General features: G+C 45.5%; 2 protein-coding genes across 7 annotated transcripts in view; both read left to right on the forward strand.

Annotated features, from left to right (window-relative positions):
- LOC123759435 (apomucin) overlaps positions 1-2,379 on the forward strand; it is an 82,438-nt gene extending 80,059 nt beyond the window's left edge. For all 3 annotated transcript variants that reach the window (XM_069335238.1, XM_069335239.1, XM_045744508.2), the window contains one exon: positions 33-2,379. In XM_069335238.1, the coding sequence (XP_069191339.1) occupies positions 33-251 (219 nt within the window). In that variant the 3' untranslated portion in view covers positions 252-2,379. The remainder of the gene's footprint in view (positions 1-32) is intronic.
- Positions 2,380-6,469: 4,090 nt separating this feature from the next.
- The window catches only part of LOC123759433 (uncharacterized), a 38,523-nt gene continuing 28,839 nt past the window's right edge, over positions 6,470-16,153 (forward strand). Inside the window, exon 1 of one of the 4 annotated variants that reach the window (XM_069335241.1) lies at positions 6,470-6,511. The gene's annotated coding sequence lies outside the window, so the exon portion shown is untranslated. Of the gene's footprint in view, positions 6,512-15,914; positions 16,133-16,153 lie in introns of those variants that run through there. The other 3 variants (XM_045744506.2, XM_045744503.2, XM_045744505.2) reach the window with 3 other exon arrangements.

Genomic DNA, 16,153 nt, shown 5'->3' on the forward strand with positions numbered 1-16,153 from the left:
ACCTCAACAGTTCCCTCCCTTCCCTCTTGCAGTTCGTCACTGAGGATGGCGTCGAGCGTGTGGGCACCCTGCACCTCGACCTGACCTCCTCCCGCAGCCACCACCACCGCCAGGAGGCCCAGGGCGGAGGTGCTGCCCGGCGGGAGATAACAGTCAACATGAAATTTGGCGACACGGAAGTCAAGGCGTCGGCGGTCGACCATCTCACTGGACAGTGTGTGAAAGCCAACATAGACTTCCTCACACTGTAAATATCACTGTACAACTAAGTGCACAACCAAATATTACGAAGCATGCATCGTTCACGCTACAGTGAAGAGAGGGAGAGAAGTTTTAGTTAATTCCATGCAAGCCCCAGTGTCTGCAATTGATGGTCTGTGTTGCTGGCACAAATGTTGCTAGATGTGTCTCGGCTGATGGAGCATCGTGTGGGTTTGATCATTTGCAAGCTTCTAAAGCGGTTTGGCAGGGCACTGGAAGACTATGTGGTCAAGCGAGCAACTGATATGTGGAGATGCTGTCACATTAACAGCTCAGAGCTTACTGTAAACTAGTATTTGGATAGCACTTATTACATCACAGTATTCTGAGAGCTCCTGTCATTAATGCTTCTGTCATCATGCTACAGCGTTCAAATATCTCACCACTGATTACCCTTCCTTGAACAAAAATAATAGTACAGCAAGAGAAATTGACTTTACTGAACTCTGGAAAATGTACCCATTTTGAATGAATTCTGATATATTGTATTTTATGCAATATAAAACTAGATATCAATCTCATGCTTATTACAAAAAATAAATCGATGTGCAGCTAAAAATGAACTCATATCGGGTATTATATATAAATTTAACTAATTAACTTTCTAGCTGATCAATGGAAAGCTGAAGATATAATGTCGAGTGATTTAAAATCAAAGCCTATAATGTATGGGGTGAAAATGTAAAATAAAACTAGTGAGGTGTTGTACAGGTGTTTAAACACACGTTGGGGCGTCATACACTATGCAACACACTAGCACCAACAATTTTATGCCAAAGTATTGTATATATTATTTTGTAAACATGTTCGTCATATTTTTATTATTGTTGTTGTTTGTAAACAAATCAAGGCAACGTATGTTGTTTGAGAATATAACAAAAATGTGTCTATGAGGATTGACTATACAGTATTCACAAATTTTCTGTCAAGTCCTTAAGGAGTTTTTGGCTGTGTTTCTTAGGGGACGAAGTTTGGTGAGAAGACAGGATTCTTTCAGCCTTGTTATTGTTCAAAATATAACATATCAAGGTTATAATTATGCTAAAAAATTCTGTTATGTTAGAATTATGTTAAAATAGGTTGTTAAAGGTTTTCTTCATTGTCTTCACCTATCTTCACAGATATAAAGTATTTAAACATGGAGATCATGCATGCTTCACATTTTCTCCCTCGAGTTTATATATATATATATATATATATATATATATATATATATATATATATATATATATATATATATATATATATATATATATATATATATATATATAAAGAGCAGTCATAAGTCAGATAGTTGAATAACAGAACACAAAATCCATCGCTCACTTACCCACAAGAAATATCTAACGGAAATACTACATATCAGAATAAATATAATTTCTCCGAGTCAAATTCACTCCTCCAGTCATTTCTGTCAGTCTTCTAGTCAGTCAGTTGTCTTAGTCTTTCAGAGATGCAAGTACATGAACTGTCAGAAACATTACTATAGGAGGTAATTGAAGAAAATTGTAAAATGCTATAGTGACACTGTGCAGGAAGACTTGAAAAGTATTATTAGTATAAAACGTCCATAATTGTCTGATTGCAATAATTGATGTCTATAGAATAACTTAATTAAATGCCTCATGTTGATACACGTAATGACTCCCAAACAACCCAGTACTTGGGGTCACAATACCCAAGAGTGACGTTGGTCCGAAATTGAATCATTGTCATCAACGTCTGCAACATTTAACCAACGTTGATTTGACGTTACTCTTGTATATTGTGTCCGCTGGGTCTCTTAACACCACATAACGAGATTCCCTTTAACTACGTTGCTCAACAAACGTGTGAAACGAAGTCAAATCACCCCCTTCGTCCCAAGACTCACAAACAGGTCACAAAAGAGGGCTATTTCTTTGTTACTTCTCTGTATACCAAGGCACAGGTTTCTTCCTGCACTTCATAATTATTCCATATATGAAGTGTAATAATAATTATTTGTGTGATTATTGTTATTATTAATAATTCAGGAGGATGCCTTTTCAATCCGTTGCTATCATTGTATTATTTGTATGAAAGGTATATAGATACATAAATGTAAATGAATATATAAATATATATATACATACAATATTCCTAAAGTTTTGCATCATTTCCTTCACTAAATATAGTAAAAAAAAGTAGTGAATGTGATGGTAATGCAAATATTATTTAAGTAGCAGGAGCAGTGATACTTCAATAACATTGGTACACTTGTAGCATTGGTACAGTCATAACTGTGGTACATTCTTAGTGGTGCATTCATAACTATGGTACATTCTTAGTGGCACATGGCACTGACTCACTTTGCCAGTTCTAGTACTTGGACATAGTGGTACATTCATATTGGTGGAACTAGTAGTAGTACAGTGGTAGTAGTAGTAAGGTAGTTGTGGTAAAGTGGTAGTGGTGGTACAATAGGAGTAGTGGTACAGAAGTAGTAGCGGTACACCAGTTAGTGGTGGTGTAGCAGAATTGGTACACTAGTAGTGATACATTGTGACGAACCGCAGCGCCATCTAAGGTTCAGGATTAATCCCGTTGCAGCGCCATCTAGGTTTCGTGTACCAAGTTGGGTAAGTTGTACCCCTCTTATTGATAATATTTTGGTCACTGTAGTCTGTTGTTCAGCAAGGACGAGAGTCGACGCGAGGAACCGGTGAAGGGCAGCACGGGAAGGAAGGCAGCCCGTCCAACAAACAAAGATCCAAAAGTGATTCCATGCACCCGCCAAACCCCCTGTTTATGAATGAAGAACTCTTTACACACGAACTACAAATACAAATAATCGCCAACAGAACCTAAACACCTAACCTAACCTATGCCTATATAAAAACAATATGCTAATATATTAAACTATCCATTTATATTTGAGAAAATTCCCGTTTTGAATGAATAGTATGTAAAAAATTATGAATGCGTTTGTGGGGTCGACCGCTGGAAGTAATGGATTTGAGTCGAGGACGGGTTGAAGAAGGAGCTCGAGCAATATTAAGTCGGTCGACTGTGAGACGTCATGTTAAGTGAGAACCGTATCCTGGTTGTAGCATGTTCTGCCAACGTGCTAGAACACGTTGGTAGAACAATTGAAGAACGAAGCGTTTGATGATGTCACTGGAGCATGCTAGTGGAGCACCGTAAGCGGGCTACAGGAACACCAGAAGCGTGCTAGTGGAGCGCTAAGGAATGTTAACGTTAGAGCGTGTAATGCTAATGGAACACTGTTATTGGACTTCAAGTAAATGGTCAAGTGGAGTACTTACCGAGAGTAACAAGTGACTGTTAATGGTAGTTATTCTTCCCCTTTATTTTGACCATGATTTGTGTCGTATAAATACCAGGGACCCCAATATGTGAGTGTGGCTTCCGTCCTCACATTCTGGTGAAATATTTTCTGTATATGGTTTCCATATATAAATTCATACAGCTTTTCCATGGGCGTAATTAATAATACTCGGAAGTTTTTATTTGACTTTCTTATCGTACTTGACCTCAGACGTGTCAATGTGTCTTCACTGTAGGTACTGGTCCAAGGGCCCGGGGAGGACCAGTAGGGAAGAATAAGATGAAATGTAAGAATAAGATAAGGATACAAAAAGTAAAAATAAAGAGGAAAAAGAGAATAGGTGCAGTAAAGAAAAGATTAGAAGTAAATGAAGAAAAATTAAGAATAGGAAAAATGGGTATTAATAGTAAAAAAAGGGGGTATAAGTAATGTAAATTAGAAAATAGAAAAGTGAACAAGAAGACAAAGGTGAAGAAAAATCTGGCAAGAAAAGAGACACCGTAAAGTATAACACAATAACACAACAATAACACGTTGTTATGGCTTTGTCCCCAAGGGAGGGCAAAGCAGCTGTCCTCATCACACACAGGGATCACACTAACGTGATGCATCAAATGAACAAATCCACAAGGGCCGTGACGAGACTTCGAACCTCCGTCCGGGAGCATCCTAGACACTGCCTTAATCGACTGAGCTACAACAGGGTTAAAAAGAGTTGAAACCGAAGTTCTACTGAACTTATTGGATCCCGTAGCCTCTCCGAGGCACATACCAGGATTTTACACAACTCCCCCCTGCACCCGAGCTATGTTAATAGGCCGTTCTCCCTTTTCGCCCTTACATCATTACACGTGTAAGGGCGAAGAGGGAGAACGGCCTATTGACATAGCTCGGGTGCAGGGGGGAGTTGTGTAAAATCCTGGTTTGTGCCTCGGAGAGGCTACGGGATCCAGTAAGTTCAGTAAAACTTCGGTTTCAACTCTTTTTTAACCCTGTCGTAGCTCAGTCGATTAAGGCAGTATCTGGGATGCTCCTGGACGCAGGTTCGAATCCTCGTCACAGCCCTTGTGGATTTGTTCAGCTGTCTTCAGTTGAGGCGAGGTGAGACTGTCCTGGCACTTAATTTCACTCTTTTGTTTTCATATTTAACACTAGTGAATAACTCATAAATCGTTTATTAAAAACGTTTCATAAAAACTCATAAAAACATGAACAAATCCACAATGGCCGTGATGAGGATTCGAACCTAACTACACAAGCTATAATCCTATCCCTGTGCAGGCGAAGAGTCACAATAACGTGGCTGAAGTATGTTGACGAGACCGTCGTCCCTTCACCTTCTAGTGTGTGGTCTGGTCAACATCCTATCCCTATTCACAGGTAACATTCTTTCCATCCTGGTTGGAGGAGGCTGAGGTGTAGTCACCGAATATAAGTGTAGCGAGTAAACATTATACTCGCTCCAGTCTCTCATTATCTTAATGGCATAACTAATTAGCACTAATTACAGAAGCTATAATTCTTTCCCCAATTACAGGTAATACTCTTTTCATCCTGTTGGAGAGAGCTGAGGTACTGCATGTAGTCACCATATATAAGCAAACGATATGAGAAGAGACACGGGAGACATCTCCCGTCACGCAGGGTGCAGTCGCACCACCACAGATCTCCAGTATCAGCTCTTGATACTGGTAACGGCTCAAAAGGGCCACCACTTACGGGCTATTCATGCCCGTGCCACCTTTTGGGTGGCTTAATCTTCATCAATCAATCAATCGAAGAGCGAACCAATTTCCACCAATTTCCACAGTGATTCAGATAACTCCAGTACAGACACTTTGAATTTACCTCACCTCTTCAACCTCAAGAATGTAGCACTCGGCGTGTACAGTCTTAATCGACCCCAAGATGCTACAAGCTTCGACACAGAGCAGACAGCAGACTATGACCGCATCCAGCTACAATGCTCTCGCTCGATCCCCATGAGTTCAGACACTCAAGATTCTCCAATCGAGCCGCCACGCTCTCCCACATAGAGCTCCGCGACTCCGGTCTCACTCAGCTCTCTGCTCTGCTCCAAGCCCCGTCTCAACGTCTACGACACTGCTGTATCCAGGACTACTAAATAAATATGAAAACTCACTAAACACTGTCTAACTAATCTACTCAACAGCGTAACATAATCGTACGTTACAGGCTAAACAAATTTTCTGTTTTAAAACCGGGTGTATTGTTGTGCCAGGCTGTATTAGATTATGTTATTAAGGTTAGGCTGCATTGAGCTCGGTTGGATTAGATTGGTTTGATTTGGGTTACGTTAGGTTGGGTTGAGCTGGGTTAGTCAGGTTTCAAAATTCAAAATTCCACTACGCCACGGAACAGTCTCTGTGGCGCAGTGGTAAAGCACGCGCCCGGCTCTTCGCCAGTGCTTTGACCTGCTGGCCGGGCGACAATCCTTAACTGTCCACCCAGCAGAGAATTGGTTGTTTGGCCTATTTGGCGGGTCGTTTTCCGAGGAAAACATTAGGATTAAGGACTTGCCCGAAACGCTATGCATGCTAGTGGCTTTACTAGAATTTAAGAACTCTTTTTATATATAAATAAAAAAAATAAATAAAAAAAATAAATAAAAAATCCGCTGACGAATCTTCTTGTGTGCGATGAAACTTAAATCTGGCAAAATTAAAATATTAACCTAAATAATTCGTTTGTTAGACAATATATAATATTCATATCTATAAATTACTTTAGAAAGGCCTATAATGCATATAAATATTAATTTACACACTCCTGGCGCTATACGCTACTAGGAATTTCAATATGACGTTCAAATAATTTTAGGCAGAGGGTCTCTGGGTCGGTTGGACGCGGGTCATCGACTATATGACCCCGCCAGTCGTCAGGAAGCAGCGACGGCGTAAGTATGTCGCTCCCGTGTAGGTAAGGCTGATAATTTTTTTTTGCTATCTGAGCAGTTGGGAGGTCTACCTCCACCTACAATGCTTAATGCATTATACATTTGTTCGCTAATTATAACATTGAGTTTTCGTAATGTCTCCGAGGATCATTGTTTCCGTATTTTTTTTTTTCATCCGGGTTCTGAAGTATTCAAATGTTTGTATTCCGCTAATGCTAAATAGTTGGCCCTCTCTCGGATATTGTGGAAGATTTTGTTGATCGTGACTTGCCAACATTATATGGGTAGGATATTATGTAGAATACACTTCCCAGAGTGTTAAACCACCCCAGGCTAGGCTCGTTAACGCAGCGGTCGATTCCCCCCCCCCCCCAACCGCCTCCCTCCGAAGACGCATTTATTATCGACTTTCATGTACTGTGTATTAAAAATAGTTTTTATCGTATATAAATTAATTATATATTCTATGTTTAATTAGCCGTATAGTAGGTTCGGTATTTAGGTTCTGTTGGCAATTATTTACACTTGAAGTGTGTTGAGGGCGAAGCATTTACAGTTGCCTGTCCTCAGGCCAGGCTTGCCTACGCCGCCGCCCAACCCGCGTTCGTCAATTTTATCGCACTGCGTATTCAGAATTATTCTCGCGTATAAGGTAATATTATTTCATCAATTTAATAGTTTAAAAACTAAGTTTAGTGACAAGCGACAGTCCAGTGTACACTGCAACACTGATGAACAACTTCCCAACTGGATGGAGCGGCGACACCCACCCCTCCAGGAACTGAATTTACCCGAGGGCCACTAACACTATAGTGGCCTCGATGAGGACAGTTTTGCGGCGGCTTGTCAAAGGTCCCCCCCATTTGTCCTAATGGTCCTGATCTTTTCCAGCTGTATTTTAAAATCCAGACGTTTCGGCGTTTACGACTTCTGCGTTTACGACTTCGGCGGGTAAGCTGTTCCACGGGTTTACAACCCTATGGGTAAAAAAGCATCTCCTGTTTCATGTCCAACATTCTGGCTTGTTGAGTTTGAACCCGTTGCTCCTTGTTCTGTAACATCTGACCTTTGGAAGACATTGTCCTGATCGACGTCCTCCAAATTGTTTAGTACTTTAAAGGTTTCTTTGAAGTCCGCCCTGTCATGCCTGGTTTGTGGTGTTGTTAGCCCTGTGGCCCTCAATCGTTCCTGATACGAGAGATGACTAAGCTCTGGTATGATTTTTGTCGTAAGACATAGCTCCATAGCTCTGGTAAGACATGGCTCCAGAGCAGCTATGTCTTTCTGAAGATGAGGTCTCCATGCCTAGATGCAATAATTTATGTGGCGGCGCACCAGAAACTTATACAATTGAAGGTCTACTTTATTTTCCTTGAAGGTAAAGATACGCATGATTACTCCCAGGGTTTAGCTTGTTTTTTTTACTGCCGCTCCCACTTGTTGTACAACTGTCAGTGATTGGTGGCTTCTGACTCCAAGATAATGTTGATGATTTGGTAGTTGTGTTGTGTATTGTTATGCCTCACGTGATGGATTCCTACTCCAAGGTCCTTTTCTTTATCTACCTGTTGAAAGGTAGTGCTGTCAGTTTGGTAGTTGTGACGTGGATTGTTATGCCCCACATTCAAGGTCTTGCATTTATCGACATTAAAAAGTCATCTGACCATTTGTGGAGTTCATGTAGATCTCTTTGTAAGGTTTCAATATGGCTTTCACTTCCCGCTTTACCATAGATCTTAGTGTCACCTGCAAATTTGATTTGGTTTGTAATATTCTCATCAACGTCATTGATGTATATGACATAAAGGTTTGGCCTCAAAATGGATCCTTTGGCACCCCACTTAGCACATTGGTGGGGGGGGGGGGGGTTGGATGAGATATTTGCATGCTAGGCTTGCGATTACACAACTGCTCGGGCTCTGGGGGTGTGACTTGTTGGGCTTCTAGTTGTTCATGGTCGGGCTCCGGTTTGTGCATGGTTGTGCACCAATGGTTGACTATGTACTAGTGTTCCAGGTTTGTTTGCTAGGCCTCCATGGTTGTATGTTTCCTAGAAATCCGGGTTTCTTTTTTTCGTACATAGCTCAATTTTTGTTTGCTATGGCTCCATAGATGGTTTCTAGGGCAAGTGGAGGGTTTTAGATAGGGCTAAGGAAGTGTTTGTTTGGTAGAGCTTGGAATGGAGTTTGGTTGTGATCTGGGGCTGTTTGTTTACCTTGGTGGGGGTGGGATGAGATGTATACTTGCTAGGCTTGGGGTTACACAACTGATCGGGCTCCGGTTACACAACTGGTCAGGCTCCGGTTACACAACTGGTCGGGCTCCGGTTACACAACTGGTCGGGCTCCGGAGGTGTCACTTGGGCTAAGGTTGTGCATGGTCGGGCTTTGGTTCATTAATGGTTGTGCTCCAGAGGTTGGTTAATTGTTTGGTTAGTTCATTCTAGGCTTGCGGTTACACAACTGGTCGGGGTCCGGTTACACAACTGCTGTGGCTCCGGTTACACAACTGGTCGGGCTCCGGTTAAATAACTGGTCGGGCTCCGGGGGTGTCACTTGGGCTAAGGTTGTGCATGGTCGGGCTTCGGTTCGTGCATGGTTGTGCTTCAGAGGTTTTGTTCGGTTCGTTCTTGCTAGGCTTGCAGTTACACAACTGGTTAGGCCCTGGTTACACAACTGGTTGGGGTCCAGTTGCACAACTAGTCGTGGTCTGGTTACACAACTGGTTGGGGTTCGGTTACACAACTGGTCGAGGTCCAGTTACATAACTGGTCAGGCTACAGTTACACAACTGGTGGGAATCCGGCTACATGACTTTTGGGGTTTCAGTTACACAGCTGCTGGGGTTTCAGTTACACAACTGGTCGGGTTCCCGTTACACAACTGGGGGGGCTCTGGTTACGTAACTGTTCGGGCTATAGGGGTGTCACTTGGGCTTCGGGTTGTGCATAGTCGGGCTTCGGTACATCCATGGTTGTGCTTCAGATGTTGTTTGTTCGGTTTGTTCATGCTAGGTTTGCGGTTACACAACTGGTCGGGGTCCGGTTACACAACTAGTGTGGCTTCGGTTACACAACTGGTCGGGCTCCGGTTAAATAACTGGTCGGGCTCCGGGAGTGTCACTTGGGCTAAGGTTGTGCATGGTCGGGCTTTGCTTCGTACATGGTTGTGCTCCAGAGGTTGGTTGTTTGGTTCGTTCATTCTAGGCTTGCGGTTACACAACTGGTCGGGGTCCGGTTACACAACTGCTGTGGCTCCGGTTACACAACTGGTCGGGCTCCGGTTAAATAACTGGTCGGGCTCCGGGGGTGTCACTTGGGCTAAGGTTGTGCATGGTCGGGCTTTGGTTCATACATGGTTGTGCTCCAGAGGTTGTTTGTTCGGTTCGTTCATGCTAGGCTTGCGGTTACACAACTGGTCGGGGTCTGGCTACACAACTGGTCGGGCTCCGGTTACAAAACTGGTCGGGCTCCGGGGGTGTCACTTGGACTTCGGGTTGTGCATGGTCGGGCTTCGGTTCGTGCATGGTTGTGCTTTAGAGGTTTTGTTCGGTTCGTTCTTACTAGGCTTGCAGTTACACAACAGGTCAGGCTCTGGTTACACAACTAGATGGGTTCCAGTTACACGACTGGTGGGTTTTGGTTACACAGCTGGTGGGGTTTCAGTTACACAACTGGTCGGGTTCCTGTTACACAACTGGTCGGGTTCCTGTTACACAACTGGTCGGGCTCCGGTTACGTAACTGTTCGGGCTATGGGGGTGTCACTTGGGCTTCGGGTTGTGCATAGTCGGGCTTCGGTACATCCATGGTTGTGCTTCAGATGTTGTTTGTTCGGTTTGTTCATGCTAGGTTTGCGGTTACACAACTGGTCGGGGTCCGGTTACACAACTAGTGTGGCTTCGGTTACACAACTGGTCGGGCTCCGGTTAAATAACTGGTCGGGCTCCGGGGGTGTCACTTGGGCTAAGGTTGTGCATGGTCGGGCTTTGCTTCGTACATGGTTGTGCTCCAGAGGTTGGTTGTTTGGTGTTCGTTCATTCTAGGCTTGCGGTTACACAACTGGTCGGGGTCCGGTTACACAACTGCTGTGGCTCCGGTTACACAACTGGTCGGGCTCCGGTTAAATAACTGGTCGGGCTCCGGGGGTGTCACTTGGGCTAAGGTTGTGCATGGTCGGGCTTTGGTTCATACATGGTTGTGCTCCAGAGGTTGTTTGTTCATGCTAGGCTTGCGGTTACACAACTGGTCGGGGTCTGGCTACACAACTGGTCGGGCTCCGGTTACACAACTGGTCGGGCTCCGGTTACAAAACTGGTCGGGCTCCGGGGGTGTCACTTGGGCTTCGGGTTGTGCATGGTCGGGCTTCGGTTCGTGCATGGTTGTGCTTTAGAGGTTTTGTTCGGTTCGTTCTTACTAGGCTTGCAGTTACACAACAGGTCAGGCTCTGGTTACACAACTAGATGGGTTCCAGTTACACGACTGGTGGGTTTCAGTTACACAGCTGGTGGGGTTTCAGTTACACAACTGGTCGGGTTCCTGTTACACAACTGGTCGGGCTCCGGTTACGTAACTGTTCGGGCTATGGGGGTGTCACTTGGGCTTCGGGTTGTGCATAGTCGGGCTTCGGTACATCCATGGTTGTGCTTCAGATGTTGTTTGTTCGGTTTGTTCATGCTAGGTTTGCGGTTACACAACTGGTCGCGGTCCGGTTACACAACTAGTGTGGCTTCGGTTACACAACTGGTCGGGCTCCGGTTAAATAACTGGTCGGGCTCCGGGGGTGTCACTTGGGCTAAGGTTGTGCATAGTCGGGCTTTGCTTCGTACATGGTTGTGCTCCAGAGGTTGGTTGTTTGGTTCATTCATTCTAGGCTTGCGGTTACACAACTGGTCGGGGTCCGGTTACACAACTGCTGTGGCTCCGGTTACACAACTGGTCGGGCTCCGGTTAAATAACTGGTCGGGCTCCGGGGGTGTCACTTGGGCTAAGGTTGTGCATGGTCGGGCTTTGGTTCATACATGGTTGTGCTCCAGAGGTTGCTTGTTCGGTTTGTTCATGCTAGGCTTGCGGTTACACAACTGGTCGGGGTCTGGCTACACAACTGGTCGGGCTCCAGTTACACAACTGGTCGGGCTCCGGTTACAAAACTGGTCGGGCTCCGGGGGTGTCACTTGGGCTTCGGGTTGTGCATGGTCGGGCTTCGGTTCGTGCATGGTTGTGCTTTAGAGGTTTTGTTCGGTTCGTTCTTACTAGGCTTGCAGTTACACAACTGGTCAGGCTCTGGTTACACAACTAGATGGGTTCCAGTTACACGACTGGTGGGTTTCAGTTACACAGCTGGTGGGGTTTCAGTTACACAACTGGTCGGGTTCCTGTTACACAACTGGTCGGGCTCCGGTTACGTAACTGTTCGGGCTATGGGGGTGTCACTTGGGCTTCGGGTTGTGCATAGTCGGGCTTCGGTACATCCATGGTTGTGCTTCAGATGTTGTTTGTTCGGTTTGTTCATGCTAGGTTTGCGGTTACACAACTGGTCGGTGTCCGGTTACACAACTAGTGTGGCTTCGGTTACACAACTGGTCGGGCTCCGGTTAAATAACTGGTCGGGCTCCGGTTAAATAACTGGTCGGGCTCCGGTTACATAACTGGTCGGGCTCCGGGGGTGTCACTTGGGCTAAGGTTGTGCATGGTCGGGCTTTGGTTCATACATGGTTGTGCTCCAGAGGATGGTTGTTTGGTTCGTTCATTCTAGGCTTGCGGTTACACAACTGGTCGGGGTCCGGTTACACAACTGCTGTGGCTCCGGTTACACAACTGGTCGGGCTCCGGTTAAATAACTGGTCGGGCTCCGGGGGTGTCACTTGGGCTAAGGTTGTGCATGGTCGGGCTTTGCTTCGTACATGGTTGTGCTCCAGAGGTTGGTTGTTTGGTTCGTTCATTCTAGGCTTGCGGTTACACAACTGGTCGGGGTCCGGTTACACAACTGCTGTGGCTCCGGTTACACAACTGGTCGGGCTCCGGTTAAATAACTGGTCGGGCTCCGGGGGTGTCACTTGGGCTAAGGTTGTGCATGGTCGGGCTTTGGTTCATACATGGTTGTGCTCCAGAGGTTGTTTGTTCATGCTAGGCTTGCGGTTACACAACTGGTCGGGGTCTAGCTACACAACTGGTCGGGCTCCGGTTACACAACTGGTCGGGCTCCGGTTACAAAACTGGTCGGGCTCCGGGGGTGTCACTTGGGCTTCGGGTTGTGCATGGTCGGGCTTCGGTTCGTGCATGGTTGTGCTTTAGAGGTTTTGTTCGGTTCGTTCTTACTAGGCTTGCAGTTACACAACTGGTCAGGCTCTGGTTACACAACTAGATGGGTTCCAATTACACGACTGGTGGGTTTCAGTTACACAGCTGGTGGGGTTTCAGTTACACAACTGGTCGGGTTTCTGTTACACAACTGGTCGGGTTTCTGTTACACAACTGGTCGGGCTCCGGTTACGTAACTGTTCGGGCTATGGGGGTGTCACTTGGGATTCGGGTTGTGCATAGTCGGGCTTCGGTACATCCATGGTTGTGCTTCAGATGTTGTTTGTTCGGTTTGTTCATGCTAGGTTTGCGGTTACACAACTGGTCGGTGTCCGGTTACACAACTAGTGTGGCTTCGGTTACACAACTGGTCGGGCTCCGGTTAAATAACTGATCGGGCTCCGGTTAAATAACTGGTCGGGCTCCGGTTACATAACTGGTCGGGCTCCGGGGGTGTCACTTGGGCTAAGGTTGTGCATGGTCGGGCTTTGGTTCATACATGGTTGTGCTCCAGAGGTTGGTTGTTTGGTTCGTTCATTCTAGGCTTGCGGTTACACAACTGGTCGGGGTCCGGTTACACAACTGCTGTGGCTCCGGTTACACAACTGGTCGGGCTCCGGTTAAATAACTGGTCGGGCTCCGGGGGTGTCACTTGGGCTAAGGTTGTGCATGGTCGGGCTTTGGTTCATACATGGTTGTGCTCCAGAGGTTGGTTGTTTGGTTCGTTCATTCTAGGCTTGCGGTTACACAACTGGTCGGGGTCCGGTTACACAACTGCTGTGGCTCCGGTTACACAACTGGTCGGGCTCCGGTTAAATAACTGGTCGGGCTCCGGGGGTGTCACTTGGGCTAAGGTTGTGCATGGTCGGGCTTTGGTTCATACATGGTTGTGCTCCAGAGGTTGGTTGTTTGGTTCGCTCATTCTAGGCTTGCGGTTACACAACTGGTCGGGGTCCGGTTACACAACTGCTGTGGCTCCGGTTACACAACTGGTCGGGCTCCGGTTAAATAACTGGTCGGGCTCCGGGGGTGTCACTTGGGCTAAGGTTGTGCATGGTCGGGCTTTGGTTCATTAATGGTTGTGCTCCAGAGGTTGGTTGTTTGGTTCGCTCATTCTAGGCTTGCGGTTACACAACTGGTCGGGGTCCGGTTACACAACTGCTGTGGCTCCGGTTACACAACTGGTCGGGCTCCGGTTAAATAACTGGTCGGGCTCCGGGGGTGTCACTTGGGCTAAGGTTGTGCATGGTCGGGCTTTGGTTCATACATGGTTGTGCTCCAGAGGTTGGTTGTTTGGTTCGTTCATTCTAGGCTTGCGGTTACACAACTGGTCGGGGTCCGGTTACACAACTGCTGTGGCTCCGGTTACACAACTGGTCGGGCTCCGGTTAAATAACTGGTCGGGCTCCGGGGGTGTCACTTGGGCTAAGGTTGTGCATGGTCGGGCTTTGTTTCATACATGGTTGTGCTCCAGAGGTTGGTTGTTTGGTTCGCTCATTCTAGGCTTGCGGTTACACAACTGGTCGGGGTCCGGTTACACAACTGCTGTGGCTCCGGTTACACAACTGGTCGGGCTCCGGTTAAATAACTGGTCGGGCTCCGGGGGTGTCACTTGGGCTAAGGTTGTGCATGGTCGGGCTTTGGTTCATTAATGGTTGTGCTCCAGAGGTTGTTTGTTTGGTTCGTTCATGCTAGGCTTGCGGTTACACAACTGGTAGGGGTCCAGTTACACAACTGGTGGGGCTCCGGTTAAATAACTGGTCAGGCTCCGGTTACATAACTGGTTGGGCTCCGGGGGTGTCATTTGGGCTTCGGGTTGGGCATGGTCGGGCTTGGATTCGTGCATGGTTGTGCTCCAGAGGTTGTTTGTTCGGTTTGTTCATGCTAGGTTTGCGATTACACAACTGGTCGGGGTCCGGTTACACAACTAGTGTGGTTTTGGTTACACAACTGGTCGGGCTCCGGTTAAATTACTGGTCGGGCTCCGGTTAAATAACTGGTCGGGCTCCGGTTACATAACTGGTCGGGCTCCGGTTAAATAACTGGTCGGGCTCCGGTTACATAACTGGTCGGGCTCCGGGGGTGTCACTTGGGCTAAGGGTTGTGCATGGTCGGGCTTCGGTTTATGTATGGTTGTGCTTCAGATGATGTTTGTTCGGTTCGTTCATGCTAGGCTTGCAGTTACACAACTGGTCAGGCTCTGGTTATACAACTGGTTGGGGTCCAGTTACACAACTGGGCGTGGTCTGGTTACACAACTGGTCGGGGTCCGGTTATACAATTGGTCGGGGTCCAGTTACACAATTGGTCGGGATCCAGTTACACAACTGGTGGGGTTTCAGTTACACAGCTGGTGGGGTTTCAGTTACACATCATTTCAGGTTCCTGTTTTACAACTGGTCGGGCTCTCGTTACGTAACTGTTCGGGCTATAGGGGTGTCACTTGAGCTTCGGGTTGTGCATAGTCGGGCTTCGGTTCATCCATGGTTGTGCTTCAGATGTTTGTTCGGTTCGTTCATGCTAGGCTTGCAGTTACACAACTGGTCGCAAAAAGTGCAGTTATGGTCTAGTTGCAAACATTGCAAATAATCCACTTATTTATTGCAGTTGTATTATTTGCACCATCTTGAGTCTATTCGTTATGTATTAATAGACAAAGCCCTCGCTGAAAGATAATAATAAGATATACAACAGTATTAGCAGTGCAATAAGCATGTCAACCCACATTGAATATCTTTATAATAATAATAATAATAATAATAATGTTTATTCAGGTAAAAGTAAATACATTCAGAAAGTTACAAGCAAACAAATATATATATATATATATATATATATATATATATATATATATATATATATATATATATATATATATATATATATATATATATATATATATATATATATATATATATAAATATAAATATAAATATATATAAATATAAATAATAATAATAATAATAATAATAATAATAATGTGTATGTATGTGCAGAAATAATATTAATAAAACAATTAACACCGTGTAGTGTACTCTATATATTAAAATATATTACTTTGAAACCCGTATCAGTCACTAAAAAAATAATTGGGCTACTTTTATTACAAACTCGCTACTTTTTGACCCTCAGCTCGCTACTTTTAGCAGTTAGGACCTAGCAACCCCGACCACAACAACAACAACAGTGGTACTGTCTGAAGAGGCGGCGTTGATTTTAATTTCATTTTGTCCCGAGGGGCGAGTTTATCGGGCAGCACCATTCACAGGACGGGAAATTTATCCAGTTTTTATCATTTTTTGACCACAGGTCGCCTGGGCGTCATCCCCAAATCACGGACAACGTAGGTTAGGTGGTTGTTACGGGTG

The sequence above is a fragment of the Procambarus clarkii genome, chromosome 32 (assembly GCF_040958095.1).
Source record: "Procambarus clarkii isolate CNS0578487 chromosome 32, FALCON_Pclarkii_2.0, whole genome shotgun sequence".
NCBI lineage: Eukaryota > Metazoa > Arthropoda > Malacostraca > Decapoda > Cambaridae > Procambarus > Procambarus clarkii.